The 23,139-nt window shown below is 59.5% G+C and overlaps 1 protein-coding gene across 1 annotated transcript; it reads right to left on the bottom strand.

The window, feature by feature from the left end:
• Positions 1 to 5,124: 5,124 nt before the first annotated feature.
• LOC135892473 (trypsin-like) lies at positions 5,125 to 17,396 on the bottom strand. Its single transcript, XM_065420261.1, has 5 exons — positions 17,348 to 17,396; positions 15,237 to 15,390; positions 6,140 to 6,408; positions 5,746 to 5,882; positions 5,125 to 5,277 (listed from the first exon to the last, which is right to left on the bottom strand). Exons 1-5 carry the CDS (start codon positions 17,394 to 17,396, stop codon positions 5,125 to 5,127), a joined length of 762 nt encoding a protein of 253 aa, XP_065276333.1.
• Positions 17,397 to 23,139: the final 5,743 nt, after the last annotated feature.

Genomic DNA, 23,139 nt, shown 5'->3' with positions numbered 1-23,139 from the left:
GCTAACATACCTGAAGAAACCCTTCTTGTTACTCTTAACATCTCTTGCTAGCTGCAACTCCAAGTGTGATTTGGCCTTCCTGATTTCACTCCTGCATGCCTGAGCAATATTTTTATATTCCTCCCTGGTCATTTGTCCAATCTTCCACTTCTTGTAAGCTTCTTTTTTGCGTTTAAGATTAGCAAGGATTTCACTGTTTAGCCAAGCTGGTCGCCTGCCATATTTACTATTCTTTCTACACATCGGGATGGTTTGTTCCTGCAACCGCAATAAGGATTCTTTAAAATACAGGCAGCTCTCCTGGACTCTTTTGCCCTTCATGTTATTCTCCCAGGGGATCCTGCCCATCTGGTCCCTGAGGGAATCAAAGTCTACTTTTCTGAAGTCCAGGGTCCGTATTCTGCTGCTCTCCTTTCTTCCTTGTGTCAGGATCCTGAACTCGACCATCTCATGGTCACTGCCTCCCAGGTTCCCATCCACTTTTGCTTCCCCTGCTAATTCTTCCCTGTTTGTGGGAGCAGGTCAAGAAAAGCTCTGCCCCTAGTTGGTTCCTCCAGCACTTGCACCAGGAAATTGTCCCCTACACTTTCCAAAAACTTCCTGGATTGTCTGTGCACTGCTGTATTGCTCTCCCAGCAGATATCAGGGTGATTAAAGTCTCCCATGAGAACCAGGGCCTGCAATCTAGCAACTTCTGCTAGTTGCCAGAAGAAAGCCTCGTCCACCTCATCCCCCTGGTCTGGTGGTCTATAGCAGACTCCGACCACGACATCACCCTTGTTGCTCACACTTCTCAACTTTATCCAGAGACACTCAGGTTTTTCTGCAGTTTCATACCAGAGCTCTGAGCAGTCATACTCCTCTCTTACATACAACGCAACTCCCCCACCTTTTCTGCCCTGCCTGTCCTTCCTGAACAGTTTATATCCATCCATGATAGTACTCCAGTCATGTGAGTTATCCCACCAAGTCTCTGTTATTCCAATCGCATCATAGTTCCCTGACTGTGCCAGGACTTCCAGTTCTCCCTGCTTGTTTCCCAGGCTTCTTGCATTTGTGTATAGGCACTTAAGATAACTCACTGATCGTCCTGCTTTCTCAATATGAGACAGGAGTCCTCCCCTCTTGCGCTCTCCTGCTTGTGCTTCCTCCCAGGATCCCATTTCCCCACTTACCTCAGGGCTTTGGTCTCCTTCCCCCGGTGAACCTAGTTTAAAGCCCTCCTCACTAGGCAGCAAGCCCGCTGCTTTGCTCACAGCATCAGAGCCAGCGTGAGCCACCTGCCCCGTGTACAGAGGGGTGAGAAGTATCTCTCTGCCCCACTCAGCTCCAGGGCTCTGGTTACAGACAGGCAGGTATCCTGAGCCCAGCAGCTCCTCCTCCCTGCCAGCCAGGTCATTTGCATTTTCACTGACCGCTTCAGTCTCAGACAATTGTTTCCCTGGATTCAAATTTGAATCCTCGGCCATTACAGGAGCAGGGCCTGGATCCTGTCCCAAAGAGACACAGTCACCCCCCAACAGGACGTCACAGCCGATACCTTGGAGAACCCCAACGACCAGCCAGCCCGACCCCTCCTGGGTCTGCACAGAGATCCGGGCCATAGGCAGGGCGAGGGGCTTCATCCCGGGGACCTTCACCCAGGTCACACAGCCCCTCAGCATCTGCGGCTGCACCACCCGGGGCCTGACAACAGTTCTCTCTGTCCCAGGGTCTCGCCACCCCAGGAATGTCTCCCCATTGACCACCACCTTCCGCTCCCACTGGGGGTCTGAGGGGCCTGAGCCCAGGAGAGTCCGCGCAGACATATATGCTGGGGCCAGGAGTGAGAGCCAGTCTGCCCCCCACCCATCTGGCTAAACAGCTATATGGCCTTGGGACCAGGAAGGGGCTGGACACCAGAGCCTTTCCGCAGGGCCAACCTGGTTCTAATTGCCAGCCTTCCCAAAGGCCGCAAGACGGGCATCTATATCCCCCCCCTCCTTAACCTGGGGCAGCAATTTAGTGTCGAGGTTCCCTGCAGAATTGGCACCTTGGGGTCCATCCCCACTCATCCCTGGACGGGTCCTTCTGCCTCTCAGCTCAGCCATCACTAGTTCCTGCTGCCTGTCTCTCTTGCTGTTCTGCTTCATGCCTTCCCTGCCTCTCATGGTCCTCTGACTCCTTCAATCTCAGCTCCAATTCCATCCGTCTCAGATCCACCGATGGGGAACCCGGTGGAGACCCCCTGCTGGTCGGGGACATGGGTCTTTGGGACACCCAGCTGCTCCCAGCCTACCTCATGGCCCCAGCTGGGTCAGGAACCGATATGGGCCCTGGTGTTGCCTGGCTACTCCCAGCCTCTCTTACGGCCCCAGCTGGGTCAGGACCTGGCTCCTTAGAGCGATCCTCCTCTTCCAACTGAGCAATTAGCTGCACCTTGGTGAGCTTTCCAAGGTGCAGCCCTCTCTCTCTCTGCACAGCTCTACAAGGTCCTTATTAAGGAGATGCTTATAGGCCATCTCCACGCTGTTCCCAAGTTGTCACAGACTCACAGGCCTGGGCTCTCTCAGCTCCCCATGATCCCTGGGAGGAACCCCTTCAGTGCAACAGCCCTTCTCGGGGGTCCACTCTCTCTCGGGGTTAAACTGTAGGCTCCTCCGCCTCCTGGAACTGCACCTCTCTGAGCCTTCAGCATGCCTGTCTCTCGCTAATCCCCCTTAGTTTTACTGGTCCCCTGTCACTTACTGCAGGATGCTCAGTTCATCCCACTTCTGCCACCAGTTGTTACGGAGTCACAGGACCAATGCTCTGGAACTGCTCCATATGAGGTCAGTCAGCACTCTGGTTACTTGAGGGGATGGAGAATTTTGCCCTGGCATATATTCATATCTGTGTTTTTAGCCAGACCTGGGAGGATCTTGTGTCCCAGGTTAAACAAATGCTGGACTGGCTCCAGGATGCAGGACTGACTATAAAAGCTGGGAAGTGCAAGATGGGGATGGCAGAGGTGTCATACCTGAGTGACTGGCCCTCTCCCCAGTCTAAGAAACAGGTCCAGACCTTTATTGGGATGGCGGGGCACTACCGGAGGTTTGTGCCCCACTTTCGCTCCATAGCCGCCCCCATCACTGAGCTATGTAAGAAAGATAAGCCAGGCAAGGTGGTCTGGACCGAGCAGTGCCAGAGGGCTCGCTATGCTCTGAAGGAGGCGCTGGTCAGGGATCCAGTGCTGGTAAACCCAGACTTTGACAAGCCCTTCATGGTGTTCACTGACGCCTCAGACACAGGGCTGGGCACGGTGCTGATGCAGGTTAATGAGAAGGAGGAGAGACATCCCATCGTGTACCTGAGCAAGAAGCTGCTTCCCCGGGAGCAGCACTATGCGGCCATAGAGAAGCAATGCCTGGCCATGGGCCCTTAAAAAGCTGCAGCCGTATCTATTTGGGCGGCGCTTCACTGTGTGCACTGACCACTCTCCCCTGACGTGGCTACACCTGATGAAAGGGGCCAATGCCAAGCTCCTGAGGTGGAGTCTCCAGCTTCAGGATTATGACATGGAGGTGGTCCATGTGAAGGGGAGTGCCAGCGTTATAGCAGATGCTTTGTCCTGGAGAGGGGGGTCGGAACTTCCCCAGGCCACTGGCTTAAGTGGCCCCGCTCAGTTCAGTCTCGGAGAGGGGAGACAAAGAGATGTGACACAATGGGGTTTTATTCACCTTGTTATGTTGCATGTAAGTGTTACTGTCCTATACTAATACCGTGTGTGCCTCAGTTTCCCTGTGTGTTGCACCAATGCCTAGGTGGTGGGAATTGGGTGTGTGACTTTTGCTGTGGCCCTCAGGGCAAGGGGCACGTACCAAGTGGGGTCCATAGCGGAGGGGGGCAATGGGGGATGTAGCATATGGGGTCAATAGCAGGGGGGGAATAGTGGGGCATGTACCAAGTGAGGCCCATAGAGGGGGAGGGTAGTGAGGGGACATACCAAGTGGGGTCCATGGCAGAGGGAGGCAGTGGGGGCATGTACCAAGTGAGGCCCATAGAGGGGGAGGGTAGTGAGGGGACATACCAAGTGGGGTCCATGGCAGAGGGAGGCAGTGGGGGCATGTACCAAGTGAGGCCCATAGAGGGGGAGGGTAGTGAGGGGACATACCAAGTGGGGTCCATGGCAGAGGGAGGCAGTGGGGGCATGTACCAAGTGGGGTCCATAGTGGAGGAGGGCAATCGGGAACGTATCAGATGGGGTCAATAATGAGGGGGAAGTGGTGGATCTTCTGTGCCTAGCTGAGGAGGCTGCTAGGAGGCAGGAGTTGATGGGCAGAGGCTCATTGGAAGGATTCTAGTGGGGCGGGGGCACGTAGAGGCCAGAATTTTAGCATCTGGTACTTCACAGCCCCATGTGGCCCCAAACCCAGCGAGAAATGCCGCCGGCTGGGGAGCGAGGGAGGGTCCAACGCACACAATGGATACCAGATCCCGGTGGTTGGGCGCGTGACATTCCCCTCCTGGCCCAACCGAGAGCCCAACCTGTTGGAAAACGAAAGGCCAAGACCCAGTGCGCCCAGGCGGGCGATGCAAAGGGCCTGGAGCATAGCCCTGCAGGGCATTTCACCCCAAAAGCCCTCCCACTTGTGGGGGTCAAACAGGGGCTGGGCCCCCGTTTTAAGCAACGTTTTGAAGGTGGCCCTCTGACTGTGGGGATGGGGCCGGATCGGAACCGGCACCTCCTAGAGGGAAAAGGCCCCAGGTCCCATTCCCCACCCCATGAGCCAGCCAGGCAGCCAGCCCCCCTCCCTAGGGCTGGATCAGAGCCGGCACCCCCTAGATGGTAAAGGTCTCAGGTCCCATTCCCCACACTCCTTAGCCAACCAGCCCCCCTCCCTAGGGCTGGATCAGAGCCGGCGCCCCCTAGAGGGAAAAGGCCCCATGTCCCATTCCCCGCCCCCCTGAGCCAGCCAGTCCCTGCCTGGGGCCAGAGACTATAAATGCTGCCCTATTCAAGGGGGCTTTGCAGAGCAGCCAGGGCAGGAGAGGTGAGTTCCAGATGATTTATTGCGTCTCGGTCGTTCCTGAACCCAGCTCCAGGCTGGGGTCAGTAATTACCCCCTTTGCCCCACCTGGCCCCAGTCCCAGCCCCCGGGGCCATCACTTCCCCCCGATGGTCTCCTGGATCCAGGCTAGGTATTTGCAGATGCTGGTGTAGACCCCAGGCTTGTTGGGCTGGGCGCAGGGGTGATCTCCCCAGGAAACCAGGCCCTGCAGCTTCCTGTTACAGACCAGGGGCCCGCCGGAGTCACCCTGCGGAGATGTCACAGAAAAGTCACAGGTCAGCCACGGTATGCGGGGCAACAGAGACAGCCAGGCCACACCACGGAGACCCAGCCAGGCCACGCAGAGCCACGGAGACGCAGCCACACCACGCTATGGAGATGTAGCCATGCCACGCCATGTAGAGCCACAGAGACGCAGCCACGCCATGGAGAGCCAGGAGATGCAGCCAAAGCGTGCCACGCGGCACTGTGGAAAGGCAGCCACGCCCCACGGGGCCACGGAGCAGCAGCTGCCCCACGCAGAGCCACAGAGATGCAGCCACACCTTGCTATGGAGACAGCCCCACCGTGCCATGCAGAGCCACAGAGACACAGCCACATGGAGCCACGGCACACCATGGAGCCACGGCACACCATGGAGCCACTGCCATGCCAGTGTCCCCAAACCTCGTTCTCCATCTGCCCATGGGATGGCCCCAGGAGAAGCCCCCCTCACCTGGCAGGAGTCTTTGCCCCCCTCCAGCACCCCAGCGCAGAGCATGTTCTCAGTCACTTTCTCGGGGTACGCATCCTGGCAGATGGTATTGGAGAGAATATTGACGTCCAAGCACTGGGGAACATCAGGGTACGTCTCTGGAAGGGAAGGGGTGACAGTTTCCCACGAGGGCTGGCCAAGGCCGTGGGGGAGGGAGGGTAGCATGCCCCTCAATCCCGACCCACAGCCCCCTGCTATCCCAGCCCTGCCACCCCCCAGCTCTGCTGGTGCCCCTCACTCCCAACCCGCAGCCCCTGCTAGCCCAGCCCTGGGCTCCCCCCACCCAGCTCTGCCAGTGCCCCTCACTCCTGACCCACAGCCCCTGCTATCCCACAGCAGGACTGGGGTCTGCTACCAGCGGGGCTGGTGGTGGTGCCCCATCCCATCACGGTGCAGTGGGTCCCTTCTTGGGGGCAGCAGTCAGTCAGTGCCAGGGGCTGCACGTAGTCAGTGTAGACGGCCGGGGGTGACAGGCGGAGCAGCATGATGTCATTCTCGTAGTCCCGGCTGCCGGCGCTGAGGGCGCGGAATCCGGGGTGGGGGATGATTTCCTGGGCGGCGGAGAACTGCTCGTTCCCCGAGCTAGTTCCACGGCTGTGCTCCCCTAGGCGCACCTGGATGTGACTAAGGACAGAGGACAGAGAGTCCCGGGCTGCCGGCCAGGCCCAGCCCAAGCACCTCTCAGGCCCCAGAGTCCTCCCCAGCCCCCCAGCCTTCCAACCCCCAGGCTCCCCAGCCCCCCAACACCCAGGCCCCAGAGTCCTCTTCAGCCCCCACAACACCCAGCCCCCACAGCCCCGAAGCCCCCAGAGTCCTCCCCAGCCCCCACAACACCCAGCTCCCCCAGCCCACCCAGGCCCCACAGCTCCCCCAGGCCCTAGGGTGACCAGGTGTCCGGTTTTCGACTGGAACACCCAGTCGAAAAGGGCCCCTGGTGGCTCTGGTCAACACCGCGGACTGGGCCGTTAAAAGTCCGGTCAGCGGTGCTGCGGGGCTAAGGCAGGCTAGTCCCTGCCTGTCCTGGCTCCGCGCTGCTCGCTGGAAGCTGCCAGCAGGTCCGGCTCCTAGGCGGAGGGGCCACGGGGCTCCGCACGCTACTCCCACCCCAAGCACCGGCTCCACACTCCCATTGGTTGCAGTTCCCAACCAATGGGAGCTGGGAGGGCGGTGCCTGCGGGCGAGAGCCGCCTGCCGTGTCTCCACCTACGAGTCGGACCTGCTGGCAGCTGCTGAGGCCCCCCCAAACCCAGAGCCCCCTCCTGCACCCCAAAACCCTCATCCCCGGCCCCACCCCAGAGCCTGCACCCCCAGACAGAGCCCTCGCCCCCTCCCACACCCCAACCTCCTGCCCCAGCCCAGTGAAAGTGAGTGAGGGTGGGGGAGAGCGAGCCACCGAGGGAGGGGGCTTGTAGTGAGCGCAGGGCAGGGCCTCAGGGAAGGGGCGGGGCTAGGATGTTTGGTTTTGTGCGATTAGAAAGTTGGCAACCCAACCAGGTCCCCCAGCCCCTCCCAGCCCCCCAAAACCCCCATGCCTCAGAGTCCACCCCAGCCCCTGCAACAACGAGGCCCACAGCCCCCCCCAGGCCTCACAGCCCCCCCAGGCCCCACAGCCCCACAGCCCCCCCAGGCTCTCCTCAGACCCTGCAGCCCCCGGAACTCTGCAGACCCCGCAGCCAACCCCACAGCTCCCGAGACCCTGAAGCTCCCTCAGGCCTTACAGCTCCCCAAACCCTGCAGCTTCTCTCCAGCTCTGACTCAGCCCCCCCACTGACCCCAGTGATCCCCCCCCAGCTCTCTCTCAGCCCTCCCACTGACCCCACTAATCCCCCCTCCCCCCTCCCCCCCAGCTCCAAAACTCCCCCACTTACCTCCCTTCCAACCTAACTTCCCACTGACCCACATACCAACCTGCTTCCCTACCCAACAACCTCCCTACCCTCTTACCTTCCTACCAAACTTACCTTCCGACTGACCCACCTACCAACCTGTCTACCTACCAACCAACCTCCCTACCCACCTATCTCCCTACCCTCTTACCTCCCTACCAAGCTATCTTCCAACTGACCCACCTACGTGCCCAATTATCTATCTATCTATCTATCTCCATACATCCCCTCTATCTATCTATCTATCCCCATCCACCCCCTCTATCTATCTATCTATCTATCTATCTATCTATCTATCTATCTATCTATCTATCTATCTATCTCCATACATCCCCTCTATCTATCTATCTATCCCCATCCACCCCCTCTATCTATCTATCTATCTATCTATCTCCATACATCCCCTATATCTATCTATCTATCTATCTATCTATCTATCTATCTATCTATCTATCTATCTATCTCCATACACCCCCTCTATCTATCTATCTCCATACACCCCCTCTATCTATCTATCTATCTATCTATCTATCTATCTATCTATCTCCATACACCCCATCTATCTATCTATCTATCTATCTATCTATCTATCTATCTATCTCCATACACCCCATCTATCTATCTATCTATCTATCTATCTATCTATCTATCTATCTATCTATCTATCTATCTATCTATCCGTGTACACACCTGAAAATCTATGTATCATCTCTCCATCCCCATACATACTGTGTACGGGGCTGGTAGAGGGATGCTGGGTGTCTATGGGGCTGGCTGTGTAGGGGCTGGTAGAGGGATGCTGTGTGTCTATGGGGCTGGCTGTGTATGGGGTTGGTAGAGGGATGATGGGTGTGTAGGGGGCTGGCTGTGTACGGGGCTGGTAGAGGGATGATGGGTGTCTATGGGGCTGGCTGTGTAAGGGGCTGGTAGAGGGATGATGAGTGTCTGGGGCTGGCTGTGTAGGGGCTGGTAGAGGGATGATGGTTCTGTCGGGGGCTGGCTGTGTAGGGGCTGGTAGAGGGATGCTGGGTGTCTATGGGGCTGGCTGTGTACAGGGCTGGTAGAGGGATGCTCGGTGTCTATGGGGCTGGCTGTGTAAGGGGCTGGTAGAGGGATGATGGGTGTCTATGGGGCTGGCTGTGTAAGGGGCTGGTAGAGGGATGATGGGTGTCTATGGGGCTGGCTGTGTAGGGGCTGGTAGAAGGATGATGGGTGTCTATGGGGCTGGCTGTGTAGGGACTGGCAGAGGGATGATGGGTGTCTATGGGGCTGGCTGTGTAGGGGCTGGCAGAGGGATGATGGCTGTGTATGGGGCTGGCTGTGTATGGGGCTGGTAGAGGGATGATGGGTGTCTATGGGGCTGGCTGTATAGGGACTGGCAGAGGGATGATGGCTGTGTATGGGGCTGGCTGTGTATGGGGCTGGTAGAGGGATGATGGGTGTCTATGGGGCTGGCTGTGTAGGGGCTGGCAGAAGGATGATGGGTGTCTATGGGGCTGGCTGTGTAGGGGCTGGCAGAGGGATGATGGCTGTCTATGGGGCTGGCTGTCTATGGGGCTGGTAGAGGGATGATGGGTGTCTATGGGGCTGGCTGTGTAGGGGCGGGCAGAGGGATGCTGGGTGTCTATGGGGCTGGCTGTGTAGGGACTGGCGGAGGGATGCTGGGTGTCTATGGGGCTGGCTGTGTAGGGGCTGGTAGAGGGATGATGGGTGTCTATGGGGCTGGCTGTGTAGGGGCTGGCAGAGGGATGCTGGCTGTCTATGGGGCTGGCTGTCTATGGGGCTGGTAGAGGGATGATGGGTGTCTATGGGGCTGGCTGTGTAGGGGCTGGCAGAGGGATGCTGGCTGTCTATGTGGCTGGCTGTGTATGGGATGGTAGAGGGATGCTGGGTGTCTATGGGGGTAGCTGTGTACGGGGCTGGTAGAGGGATGCTGGGTGTCTATGGGGCTGGCTGTGTAGGGGCTGGTAGAGGGATGATGAGTGTCTGGGGCTGGCTGTGTAGGGGCTGGTAGAGGGATGATGGTTCTGTCGGGGGCTGGCTGTGTAGGGGCTGGTAGAGGGATGCTGGGTGTCTATGGGGCTGGCTGTGTACAGGGCTGGTAAAGGGATGCTGGGTGTCTATGGGGCTGGCTGTGTAAGGGGATGGTAGAGGGATGATGGGTGTCTATGGGGCTGGCTGTGTAGGGGCTGGTAGAGGGATGATGGGTGTCTATGGGGCTGGATGTGTAGGGGGGGGCAGAGGGATGCTGGGTGTCTATGGGGCTGGCTGTGTAGGGGCTGGTAGAGGGATGATGGGTGTCTATGGGTCTGGCTGTGTAGGGGCTGGCAGAGGGATGCTGGCAGTCTATGGGGCTGGCTGTGTATGGGGCTGGTAGAGGGATGATGGGTGTCTATGGGGCTGGCTGTGTAGGGGCTGGCAGAAGGATGATGGGTGTCTATGGGGCTGGCTGTGTAGGGGCTGGCAGAGGGATGATGGCTGTCTATGGGGCTGGCTGTCTATGGGGCTGGTAGAGGGATGATGGGTGTCTATGGGGCTGGCTGTGTAGGGGCGGGCAGAGGGATGCTGGGTGTCTATGGGGCTGGCTGTGTAGGGACTGGCGGAGGGATGCTGGGTGTCTATGGGGCTGGCTGTGTAGGGGCTGGTAGAGGGATGATGGGTGTCTGGGGCTGGCTGTGTAGGGGCTGGCAGAGGGATGCTGGCTGTCTATGGGGCTGGCTGTGTATGGGGCTGGTAGAGGGATAATGGGTGTCTATGGGGCTGGCTGTGTAGGGGCTGGCAGAGGGTTGATGGGTGTCTATGGGGCTGGCTGTGTAGGGGCTGGCAGAGGGATGCTGGGTGTCTATGGGGCTGGCTGTGTAGGGACTGGCAGAGGGATGATGGGTGTCTATGGGGCTGGCTGTGTAGGGGGTGGTAGAGGGATGATGGGTGTGTATGGGGCTGGCTGTGTAGGGGCTCGTAGAGGGATGATGAGTGTCTGGGGCTGGCTGTGTAGGGGCTGGTAGAGGGATGCCGGGTGTCTATGGGGGTAGCTGTGTACGGGGCTGGTAGAGGGATGCTGGGTGTCTATGGGGCTGGCTGTGTAGGGGCTGGTAGAGGGATGCTGGGTGTCTATGGGGCTGGCTGTGTATGGGGTTGGTAGAGGGATGATGGGTGTGTAGGGGGCTGGCTGTGTACGGGGCTGGTAGAGGGATGATGGGTGTCTATGGGGCTGGCTGTGTAAGGGGCTGGTAGAGGGATGATGAGTGTCTGGGGCTGGCTGTGTAGGGGCTGGTAGAGGGATGATGGTTCTGTCGGGGGCTGGCTGTGTAGGGGCTGGTAGAGGGATGCTGGGTGTCTATGGGGCTGGCTGTGTACAGGGCTGGTAAAGGGATGCTGGGTGTCTATGGGGCTGGCTGTGTAAGGGGATGGTAGAGGGATGATGGGTGTCTATGGGGCTGGCTGTGTAGGGGCTGGTAGAGGGATGATGGGTGTCTATGGGGCTGGATGTGTAGGGGCGGGCAGAGGGATGCTGGGTGTCTATGGGGCTGGCTGTGTAGGGGCTGGCAGAGGGATGCTGGCAGTCTATGGGGCTGGCTGTGTATGGGGCTGGTAGAGGGATGCTGGCAGTCTATGGGGCTGGCTGTGTATGGGGCTGGTAGAGGGATGATGGGTGTCTATGGGGCTGGCTGTGTAGGGGCTGGCAGAGGGATGATGGCTGTCTATGGGGCTGGCTGTCTAAGGGGCTGGTAGAGGGATGATGGGTGTCTATGGGGCTGGCTGTGTAGGGGCGGGCAGAGGGATGATGGGTGTCTATGGGGCTGGCTGTGTAGGGGGTGGTAGAGGGATGATGGGTGTGTATGGGGCTGGCTGTGTAGGGGCTCGTAGAGGGATGATGAGTGTCTGGGGCTGGCTGTGTAGGGGCTGGTAGAGGGATGCTGGGTGTCTATGGGGGTAGCTGTGTACGGGGCTGGTAGAGGGATGCTGGGTGTCTATGGGGCTGGCTGTGTAGGGGCTGGTAGAGGGATGATGGGTGTCTGGGGCTGGCTGTGTAGGGGCTGGCAGAGGGATGCTGGCTGTCTATGGGGCTGGCTGTGTATGGGGCTGGTAGAGGGATAATGGGTGTCTATGGGGCTGGCTGTGTAGGGGCTGGCAGAGGGTTGATGGGTGTCTATGGGGCTGGCTGTGTAGGGGCTGGCAGAGGGATGCTGGGTGTCTATGGGGCTGGCTGTGTAGGGACTGGCAGAGGGATGATGGGTGTCTATGGGGCTGGCTGTGTAGGGGGTGGTAGAGGGATGATGGGTGTGTATGGGGCTGGCTGTGTAGGGGCTCGTAGAGGGATGATGAGTGTCTGGGGCTGGCTGTGTAGGGGCTGGTAGAGGGATGCCGGGTGTCTATGGGGGTAGCTGTGTACGGGGCTGGTAGAGGGATGCTGGGTGTCTATGGGGCTGGCTGTGTAGGGGCTGGTAGAGGGATGCTGGGTGTCTATGGGGCTGGCTGTGTATGGGGTTGGTAGAGGGATGATGGGTGTGTAGGGGGCTGGCTGTGTACGGGGCTGGTAGAGGGATGATGGGTGTCTATGGGGCTGGCTGTGTAAGGGGCTGGTAGAGGGATGATGAGTGTCTGGGGCTGGCTGTGTAGGGGCTGGTAGAGGGATGATGGTTCTGTCGGGGGCTGGCTGTGTAGGGGCTGGTAGAGGGATGCTGGGTGTCTATGGGGCTGGCTGTGTACAGGGCTGGTAAAGGGATGCTGGGTGTCTATGGGGCTGGCTGTGTAAGGGGATGGTAGAGGGATGATGGGTGTCTATGGGGCTGGCTGTGTAGGGGCTGGTAGAGGGATGATGGGTGTCTATGGGGCTGGATGTGTAGGGGCGGGCAGAGGGATGCTGGGTGTCTATGGGGCTGGCTGTGTAGGGGCTGGCAGAGGGATGCTGGCAGTCTATGGGGCTGGCTGTGTATGGGGCTGGTAGAGGGATGCTGGCAGTCTATGGGGCTGGCTGTGTATGGGGCTGGTAGAGGGATGATGGGTGTCTATGGGGCTGGCTGTGTAGGGGCTGGCAGAGGGATGATGGCTGTCTATGGGGCTGGCTGTCTAAGGGGCTGGTAGAGGGATGATGGGTGTCTATGGGGCTGGCTGTGTAGGGGCGGGCAGAGGGATGATGGGTGTCTATGGGGCTGGCTGTGTAGGGGGTGGTAGAGGGATGATGGGTGTGTATGGGGCTGGCTGTGTAGGGGCTCGTAGAGGGATGATGAGTGTCTGGGGCTGGCTGTGTAGGGGCTGGTAGAGGGATGCTGGGTGTCTATGGGGGTAGCTGTGTACGGGGCTGGTAGAGGGATGCTGGGTGTCTATGGGGCTGGCTGTGTAGGGGCTGGTAGAGGGATGCTGGGTGTCTATGGGGCTGGCTGTGTATGGGGTTGGTAGAGGGATGATGGGTGTGTAGGGGGCTGGCTGTGTACGGGGCTGGTAGAGGGATGATGGGTGTCTATGGGGCTGGCTGTGTAAGGGGCTGGTAGAGGGATGATGAGTGTCTGGGGCTGGCTGTGTAGGGGCTGGTAGAGGGATGATGGTTCTGTCGGGGGCTGGCTGTGTAGGGGCTGGTAGAGGGATGCTGTGTGTCTATGGGGCTGGCTGTGTACAGGGCTGGTAAAGGGATGCTGGGTGTCTATGGGGCTGGCTGTGTAAGGGGATGGTAGAGGGATGATGGGTGTCTATGGGGCTGGCTGTGTAGGGGCTGGTAGAGGGATGATGGGTGTCTATGGGGCTGGATGTGTAGGGGCGGGCAGAGGGATGCTGGGTGTCTATGGGGCTGGCTGTGTAGGGGCTGGCAGAGGGATGCTGGCAGTCTATGGGGCTGGCTGTGTATGGGGCTGGTAGAGGGATGCTGGCAGTCTATGGGGCTGGCTGTGTATGGGGCTGGTAGAGGGATGATGGGTGTCTATGGGGCTGGCTGTGTAGGGGCTGGCAGAGGGATGATGGCTGTCTATGGGGCTGGCTGTCTATGGGGCTGGTAGAGGGATGATGGGTGTCTATGGGGCTGACTGTGTAGGGACTGGCGGAGGGATGCTGGGTGTCTATGGGGCTGGCTGTGTAGGGGCTGGTAGAGGGATGATGGGTGTCTGGGGCTGGCTGTGTAGGGGCTGGCAGAGGGATGCTGGCTGTCTATGGGGCTGGCTGTGTATGGGGCTGGTAGAGGCATTATGGGTGTCTATGTGGCTGGCTGTGTATGGGGCTGGTAGAGGGATAATGGGTGTCTATGGGGCTGGCTGTGTAGGGGCTGGCAGAGGGTTGATGGGTGTCTATGGGGCTGGCTGTGTAGGGGCTGGCAGAGGGATGCTGGGTGTCTATGGGGCTGGCTGTGTAGGGACTGGCAGAAGGATGATGGGTGTCTATGGGGCTGGCTGTGTAGGGGGTGGTAGAGGGATGATGGGTGTGTATGGGGCTGGCTGTGTAGGGGCTCGTAGAGGGATGATGAGTGTCTGGGGCTGGCTGTGTAGGGGCTGATAGAGGGATGCTGGGTGTCTATGGGGCTGGCTGTGTAGGGGCTGGTAGAGGGATGCTGGGTGTCTATGGGGCTGGCTGTGTATGGGGCTGGCAGAGGGATGCTGGGTGTATATGGGGCTGTCTGTGTATGGGGCTGGTAGAGGGATGCTGGGTGTCTATGGGGCTGGCTGTATAGGGGCTGGCAGAGGGATGATGGGTGTCTATGGGGCTGGCTGTGTAGGGGCTGGTAGAGGGATGATGGGTGTCTATGGGGCTGGCTGTGTAGGGGCTGGTAGAGGGATGCTGGGTGTCTATGGGGCTGGCTGTATAGGGGCTGGCAGAGGGATGATGGGTGTCTATGGGGCTGGCTGTGTAGGGGCTGGTAGAGGGATGATGGGTGTCTATGGGGCTGGCTGTGTAGGGGCTGGTAGAGGGATGCTGGCTGTCTATGGGGCTGGCTGTGTAGGGGCTGGTAGAGGGATGATGGGTGTCTATGGGGCTGGCTGTGGAGGGGCTGGCAGAGGGATGATGGGTGTCTATGGGGCTGTCTGTGTAGGGGCTGGTAGAGGGATGCTGGGTGTCTATGGGGCTGGCTGTATAGGGGCTGGCAGAGGGATGCTGGCTGTCTATGGGGCTGGCTGTGTAGGGGCTGGTAGAGGGATGATGGGTGTCTATGGGGCTGGCTGTGGAGGGGCTGGTAGAGGGATGATGGGTGTCTATGGGGCTGTCTGTGTAGGGGCTGGTAGAGGGATGCTGGGTGTCTATGGGGCTGGCTGTGTAGGGACTGGCAGAGGGATGCTGGGTGTCTATGGGGCTGGCTGTGGAGGGGCTGGTAGAGGGATGCTGGGTGTCTATGGGGCTGGCTGTGTATGGGGCTGGGTAGCCAGCTCTCCTGCGTCCGTTCGGTTGTCACTGTAGCCCCAGGAGCACTGTGGTGAGGCGTGGGTTCAATCCTGGCTGGGAAGCTGCATAGAGAATTGATGGGTACATTGGGGTGTCCTGAGCTGAGCCTCTGCGCAGAGCAGCTCCCCCAACCTGCCCACCCAGGCCCCGCTCCTTTGGCCCCGCCTCCTTCCCCCACCGCCACCCCTCTGTCTTGACCCCCACCTCAGCTTGCAGTGGGCGGCAGTGAGCACCCAGTCCTGGTTCAGCAGGGTGCCGGAGCAGTAGTGTTGGTCAAAGTAGTAGAGGAGAACCAGCCAGGGGTGCCCCAACTTTGGGCACTCGGTGCCCCCAATGATCCGATCTTCTCGGGGAGAGGCTGCAGGGTGGGAGGGGCAGAGATCAGTGTGGGGTGGGGATGGCAATGGAGCTACGGCCCATTGACTCCAGCTGGGATCTGGCCCCATTGACTCCAATGGAGCTACGGCCCATTGACCCCAGCTGGGATCTGGCCCCATTGACTCCAATGGAGCTACGGCCCATTGACCCCAGCTGGGATCTGGCCCCATTGACTCCAATGGAGCTACGGCCCATTGACTCCAGCTGGGATCTGGCCCCATTGACTCCAATGGAGCTACGGCCCATTGACTCCAGCTGGGATCTGGCCCCATTGACTCCAATGGAGCTACGGCCCTTGATCCCAGCTGGGATCTGGTCCCATTGACTCCATTGACTCCCTGGCTACAGCCGATTCACGTTACACAAAAGAGATACTCATGTACGCACTCAAAAGCAAGCACATACACACTGTGTGGCACACACAAACACAATGCGGACAGAGTGCACTGTCCCTCCCCCCGCCCCCACCAGATCTACTCACCTTGGTGGGAATACACAAGCACAGGGGATCACACACACACACACACACACACTCAACCACCCATAGAGCAATGACACATACCTACATGCAGACACCCATACACACGGGTACGAACACACATACAGCACCGCACACCGGTTAGCACACAGTCGGATGCAGGCCCCCTGCTCCTATGTATGTGCTCATATAAACCCACACAGACATATGCAGCCCCCCCAGCAGTACACACACACACACACACACACACACACACAGGAGAGCTGGCACATTCCCCCTACACCTGCTCCTCACTACACACACCTACGTAAACACACAGCCGCGCTTACACACACGGATTGAAAACACACAGTTACACGTTTATGCAAACACATAAACATACAGCATTACCCACACCTATGCAACACACACTATATAAACACACCCACCCACCCTTTACAGAGAAAGGACACATGCACCTTGCACAGCTCACCCATGCACACACAAACATGCACACACAGACCGGCATGACACACCAATATGCACGCTCATAAGTACACACACAACACTCGCACATGCACACACACGACACCCCCCACAACTCTGCACACACACACACACACGTACTCACACGCACACATACATGTGTACACACACGTACTCACACGTACACACACAAAAGCAACAAGGAGTCCGGTGGCACCTTAAGTGAGGTTTTTTACCCATGAAAGCTTATTCCCCAATAAATCTGTTAGTCTTTAAAGTACCACCGGACTCCTTGTTGTTTTTGTGGATACAGACTAACACAGCTACCCCCTGATACTGTACACACACACACACTCACACAGACATGCATACACACACGTACTCACACCTACATACACACACACACACTCACACAGACATGCGTACACACACGTACTCACACCTACATTCACACGCTCACACACACACAGACATGCATACACACACGTACTCACACCTACATACACACACTCTGACATGCATACACACATGTACTCACACCTACATACACACACACACACTCACACAGACATGCGTACACACACGTACTCACACCTACATTCACACGCTCACACGCACACAGACATGCATACACACACGTACTCACACCTACATTCACACACTCACACAGACATGCGTACACACACGTACTCACACCTACATACACACACACACACTCACACAGACATGCATACACACACGTACTCACACCTACATTCACACGCTCACTCAGACATGCATACACACACGTACTCACACCTACATACACACACACACACTCACACAGACATGCGTACACACACATACTCACACCTACATTCACACGCTCCCACGCACACCGACATGCATACACACACGTACTCACACCTACACACACACACGCTCACACAGACATGCATACACACACGTACTCACACCTACATTCACACGCTCCCACGCACACCCAGGCCCTCACCTGCAGGCAGCAGCAGGAGCAGCAGCAGCGCGAAGCCGGCCCGCTCCATGGCGTTCAGGGCAGCAGATGCTGAGGCTTGGACTTTCCCTTGCACTTTACGCCTGGGGCTGGGGGCTGGTGGTCAATGATTAATGGGTCATGAGGAAACAGCCGCCTTCCCCGGCCACCCACGATGCCCCGGCTTGTTTGGACACCGCAAAGGTCACGCGGCAGGTGGCAAATTCTCACCCCCCTCCCCAGCCCTCCCGCTGGGCATCCCTTGGAGGAAGTGCGCAGCCACCGCTCTGAAGCTCACCTGGGCACATGCTCAGCCCATCTTCCCAACCTGCTCTTGAGCCAGCCAGGCCCCCCCCCCTGGGGCCGGATCAGAGCCGGCGCCCCCTGGAGGGGAAAGGCCCTGGGTCCTATTCCCGCCCCCCCTGAGCCAGCCAGTCCCCCCCCCCTGGGGCCGGATCAGAGCCGGCGCCCCCTGGAGGGGAAAGGCCCTGGGTCCTATTCCCGCCCCCCCTGAGCCAGCCAGTCCCCCCCCCCTGGGGCCGGATCAGAGCCGGCGCCCCCTGGAGGGGAAAGGCCCTGGGTCCTATTCCCGCCCCCCCTGAGCCAGCCAGTCCCCCGCCCTGGGGCCGGATCAGAGCCGGCGCCCCCTGGAGGGGAAAGGCCCTGGGTCCTATTCCCGCCCCCCCTGAGCCAGCCAGGCCCCCGCCCTGGGGCCGGATCAGAGCCGGCGCCCCCTGGAGGGGAAAGGCCCTGGGTCCTATTCCCGCCCCCCCTGAGCCAGCCAGTCCCCCCCCCTGGGGCCGGATCAGAGCCGGCGCCCCCTGGAGGGGAAAGGCCCTGGGTCCTATTCCCACCCCCCCTGAGCCAGCCAGTCCCCCCCCCGGGGCCGGATCAGAGCCAGCGCCCCCTAGAGGGGAAAGACCCCATGTCCCATTCCGCCTCCCTGAGCCAGCCAGGCCCCCGCCCTGGGGCCGGATCGGAGCCGGCGCCCCCCGGCACTGTGTACTTACGAAGCAACGCCCGGTTCTCAGAAGCCACGTCACTGCACAGCTATTCTGGAGCAGCTGTTCCCAGGGCTCCTTTGTCAACACGGCCAAGGTCCTTCGCATTCCTCCTGCCAGGCACGGGGAGCCCCGTCCCGGGCACCACGGGAGAGGCAGCCCGGTCCCTCCTCCAGGCCTCTCCATGGCTTGGCAGTGGATGGCACAGGGTGGGGAGCGGTGTCTGCTGGGCTCTGCCATGTCTCCCCCATTCCATGGAGCCATATATTGGGTTGGGCGGCGGGGGGAAACCAGGACTCCTGGGTTCTCTCCCCAATTCTGGGAGGGGAGTGGGGTCTAGTGGTTGGAGTAGTGGGGGCTGGGAGTCAGGACTCCTGGGTTCTATCCCGGGTTCCGGCCTTCTGGGTGAGCTTTGGCAAGTTATTTCTGCCTCCCCTTGCCTCAGTTTCCCCATCAGTCACATCCCATTCTTTTCTAAAGCGCTCTGAGCTTTGCAGAGGGCCAGCGCTATATAAGCCCTGGGTATTATTACTGTAATGCTACTTCAATGAGCTGGAGCCCGGCCTACCGGGCTCTAGACCTCGACAGATTCCACCCAGGGACATGGCGCTCCTAACCCTACAGAGGGCAGGGACAGAGCCTAGGAAATCACACTGGAAGGATGGTCCAGTGGTTAGAGCGCTTCTCTGGCACTCGATTTCCAGCTCTGCCCCCGAGGGATAGTGGACAAGTGTCTGAGCCTCCCTTGCCTAGCTGTGAAATGGGCGTGGATTGAGGTACTGCTGTAATAGGAGCTCAGTAGGTACCTCAGAGAGGCGGCCTGCGTGGGGGATTGAACCTGCGGCCTCTTGCTCGAAGACCATGAATAAGGCTATGATTTAGTCACTCTCTGTGACCTCAGCCAGCGGCAGTCAGGAGCTCTGGCGGCCCCTGGAGCCAGGGCCGGTGCAACCATTTAGGTGACCTAGGCGGTCGCTTAGGGTGCTAGGATTTGGGGGGTGCCATTTTCTTTGGCAGCAACTGCGGCGGCCGGATCTTCGGCCGCCCCGGTCGCCGCCGGCATTTAGGCGGAGGGAGCTGGGGCAGTGGAGCGCAGGGAGGGCCGCCTGCAGCAAGGGGAGAGGGGGGCGGCACGCAGGGGAACTCCCCGCCCCAGCTCACCCCTGCCCCGCCTCCTCCCCGAGCACACCGTGGCTGCTTCACTTCTCCCGCCTCCCAGGCTTGCGGTGCCTAAGCTGATTGGCGCTGCAAGCCTGGGAGGTGGGAGAAGTGAAGCAGCCACGGCGTGCTCGGGGAGGAGGCGGGGCAGGGGTGAGCTGGGGCCGGGGGGCGTGCCTCAGGGTGGGGGGTGGGGAGCTGCCTCACGGGGGGCGCCTCAGGGCGGAGGGGGGGAGCTGCCGCGGGGAGGGGGGGGGGCGCCTCAGGATGGAGGCTCAGGGACGGTGGGGGCGCAAGGTGGAAGTTTTGCCTAGGGCGCGAAACATCCTTCCACCGGCCCTGCCTGGAGCTCCAAACCGTTGTAGGCGGCGGGGGTACCCTGCAGTTCCCGGATGCCACGGGATATCTGGCTTCAAGACTAAGCTTGATAAGTTTATGGAGGGGATGGTCTGATGGGATAGCCTAATTTTGGCAATTAATTGATCTTTGATTATTAGCAGGTAAATATGCCCAATGGCCTGTGATGGGACACTAGATAGGGTGGTATCTGAGTTGCTACACAGAATTCTTTCCTGGGTGCTGGCTGATGAGTCTTGCCCACATGCTCAGGGTTTAGCTGATCGCCATATTTGGGGTCGGGAAGGAATTTTCCTCCAGGGAAGATTGGCAGAGGCCCTGGAGGTTTTTCGCCTTCCTCTGCAGCATGGGGCACGGGTCACTTGCTGGAGGATTCTCTGCACCTTGAGGTCTTTAAACCACGATTTGAGGACTTCAATAACTCAGACATAGGTCAGGGGTTTGTTACAGGAGTGGGTGGGTGTGATTCTGTGGTCTACGTTGTGCAGGAGGTCAGACTAGATGATCATAATGGTCCCTTATGACCTTAAGTCTATGAGTCTGTGAGTTCCAACACCCAATCTCCGGAGGTCCTGGCTGTGGTGCAGCTACCCCAATGCAGGCGGTGTGGGGACCCACAGATCCCCATTTTGTCACAGATATTTTTCGTAAAAGTCGTGGTCAGGTCACGGGCTTCCGTGAATTTTTCTTTATTGCCCGTGACCTGGCCGTGACTTTTATGAAAAATATCCGTGACAAAATCTTAGCCGTAACTGGGAGCCTGTGTTTGCGAGTGGTGTCTACTGCTGCATGTCTCCCAGATGCCACTAGGCGGAGACAGAGTGCCATGGTCCGTCCCAGACCAGGGCTCTAACCCACTGATACCATGCAGAAGTGAGGATAGAACCCAGGAGTCCTGCCTCCCAGCCCCCACCCCCACTCTAACCTGGACCCCTGTCTAACCACTAGACCCCAGTCCATCCAGACATGGGGATAAAACTCAGGAGTCCTGGCTCTCAGACCCTGCCGCCCTGCTCTAACCACTAGACCCCACTCCCCTCCTGGAACTGGGGATAGATCCCAGGAGTCCTGGCTCCTAGACCCGCCACCGCGCCCGCCTCCCTCCCCTGCTCTAACCACTAAACCCAACTCCCGTCCCAGAGCTGGGGATGGGACCCAGGAGTCCTGCTGTGATGAAAATGGGAGCTGTCTGTGCTATTTTTATGCACTCTCTGGATGACTTTGTGCCTATCCCCTTGGCGTCGTGGCCCGTTAGGAGAGGGGGGGGATAATTGATGGGCTCCCTAGGACATGGGAGATCAGGTTCAATTTCGGGGAGCCCCCCTCCCATCAGGGTTCCCTATCTGCCCACCATGCCAGGCAAGGCTGGTGTGTCCTTTTGGCGCTGGGCGCTAGTCACTGAGGGGACGTCTACATTGCGACCACAGCCCTGCGGCTGGCCTGGGGCAGCCGGCTCGGGCTCCCGGGCCTCTGCCTGCGGGGGGATGACGTTGCAGTGCAGACATGAGGGATTTGGGCTGCAACACGGGCCCTGGGACCCCTACCCCACCCCGAGCCTGACTGTCCAGGCTGCAAATTCATAGCCCCCACCCCCCCAGCCTGAGCCCTGCGCGCCCCCCCCCCCCCGAGTCTGCCGTAGGGCTGGCATTGCAGCGCAGACGTCCCCTAACCCCTCATGTTGCCCCCCCCCCCCCGGTTCGGGGCTCCCTGCGATGGGTTGCAAGTGCCTGACGCTAGCTCTGGGCGTGCTCGCTGGGGGCACGCTAACGGGACAGAGCTAGAGCAAGAGAGCGGAGCTGGGCATGGCTCAGTGGTGCCCTGGCGCTGGCCGGGCTGAATTCTGCCGTCCCCGTTCCTCTCGCTTGCTAAGTCCCAGGTGTTCCGCTGCTGCGGGCCAGGGGACAAAGTGATTGTTCCCTTGTTGGGAAAAGGCTGCATAGGGGTCGTTGCCAATTCCTACTCAGAGCCTGGCACCCTGGAGGGGTCAGGGCACGCTTCTGCCCGAGGTTGGCGTGGCAGGGAGCCCTGGAGCAAGGTGGGGAGGGCTGGGGCCCAAAGGCCCACTTTGGGAGTTGTGGAGGCCATGGGGCCTGCCCCATGGGAGCTGTGTGGGGCCCTGGGGTCCGGTAGGCTGAAGGGGCATGCCCAGGAGACTGGGGCATAGACCAGATCTTGTGAATGTGAGATGCCTGTCTCCCAGGCCTCCCTGCTCTAACCACTAGACCCCCCACCCCTCCCAGAGCCAGGGATAGAACCCAGGAGTCCTGTCTTCCAGCCCTTCCTGCTCTAACCACTAAACCCCCCACCCCTCCCAGAACCAGGGATAGAACCCAGGAGTCCTGTCTTCCAGCCCTTCCTGCTCTAACCACTAAACCCCCCACCCCTCCCAGAGCCAGGGATAGAACCCCGGAGTCCTGTCTTCCAGCCCTCCCTGCTCTAACCACTAAACCCCCCACCCCTCCCAGAGCCAGGGATAGAACCCCGGAGTCCTGTCTTCCAGCCCTCCCTGCTCTAACCACTAAACCCCCCACCCCTCCCAGAGCCAGGGATAGAACCCAGGAGTCCTGTCTCCCAGCCATCCCTGCTCTAACCACTAGACGCCCCACCCCTCCCAGAGCCAGGGATAGAACCCAGGAGTCCTGTCTCCCAGCCCTCCCTGCTCTAACCACTAGACCCCCCCCCACCCCTCCCAGAGCCAGGGATAGAACCCAGGGGTCCTGTCTTCCAGCCCTCCCTGCTCTAACCACTAGACACCCCCCCACCCCTCCCAGAGCCAGGGATAGAACCCAGGAGTCCTGTCTTCCAGCCCTCCCTGCTCTAACCACTAGACCCCCCCACCCCTCTCAGAGCCAGGGATAGAACCCAGGAGTCCTGTCTCCCAGCCCTCCCTGCTCTAACCATTAGACCCCCCACCCCTCCCAGAGCCAGGGATAGAACCCAGAAGTCCTGTCTTCCAGCCCTCCCTGCTCTAACCACTAGACCCCCCACCCCTCCCAGAGCCAGGGATAGAACCCAGGAGTCCTGTCTCCCAGCCCTCCCTGCTCTAACCACTAGACCCCCCACCCCTCCCAGAGCCAGGGATAGAACCCAGGAGTCCTGTCTCCCAGCCCTCCCTGCTCTAACCACTAGACCCCCCACCCCTCCCAGAGCCAGGGATAGAATCCAGAAGTCCTGTCTTCCAGCCCTCCCTGCTCTAACCACTAGACCCCCCACCCCTCCCAGAGCCAGGGATAGAACCCAGGAGTCCTGTCTCCCAGCCCTCCCTGCTCTAACCACTAG

The sequence above is a fragment of the Emys orbicularis genome, chromosome 20 (genome assembly GCF_028017835.1).
Source record: "Emys orbicularis isolate rEmyOrb1 chromosome 20, rEmyOrb1.hap1, whole genome shotgun sequence".
In the NCBI taxonomy this organism is placed as follows: domain Eukaryota; kingdom Metazoa; phylum Chordata; order Testudines; family Emydidae; genus Emys; species Emys orbicularis.
This window is presented reverse-complemented; position numbering and strand designations above follow the sequence as displayed.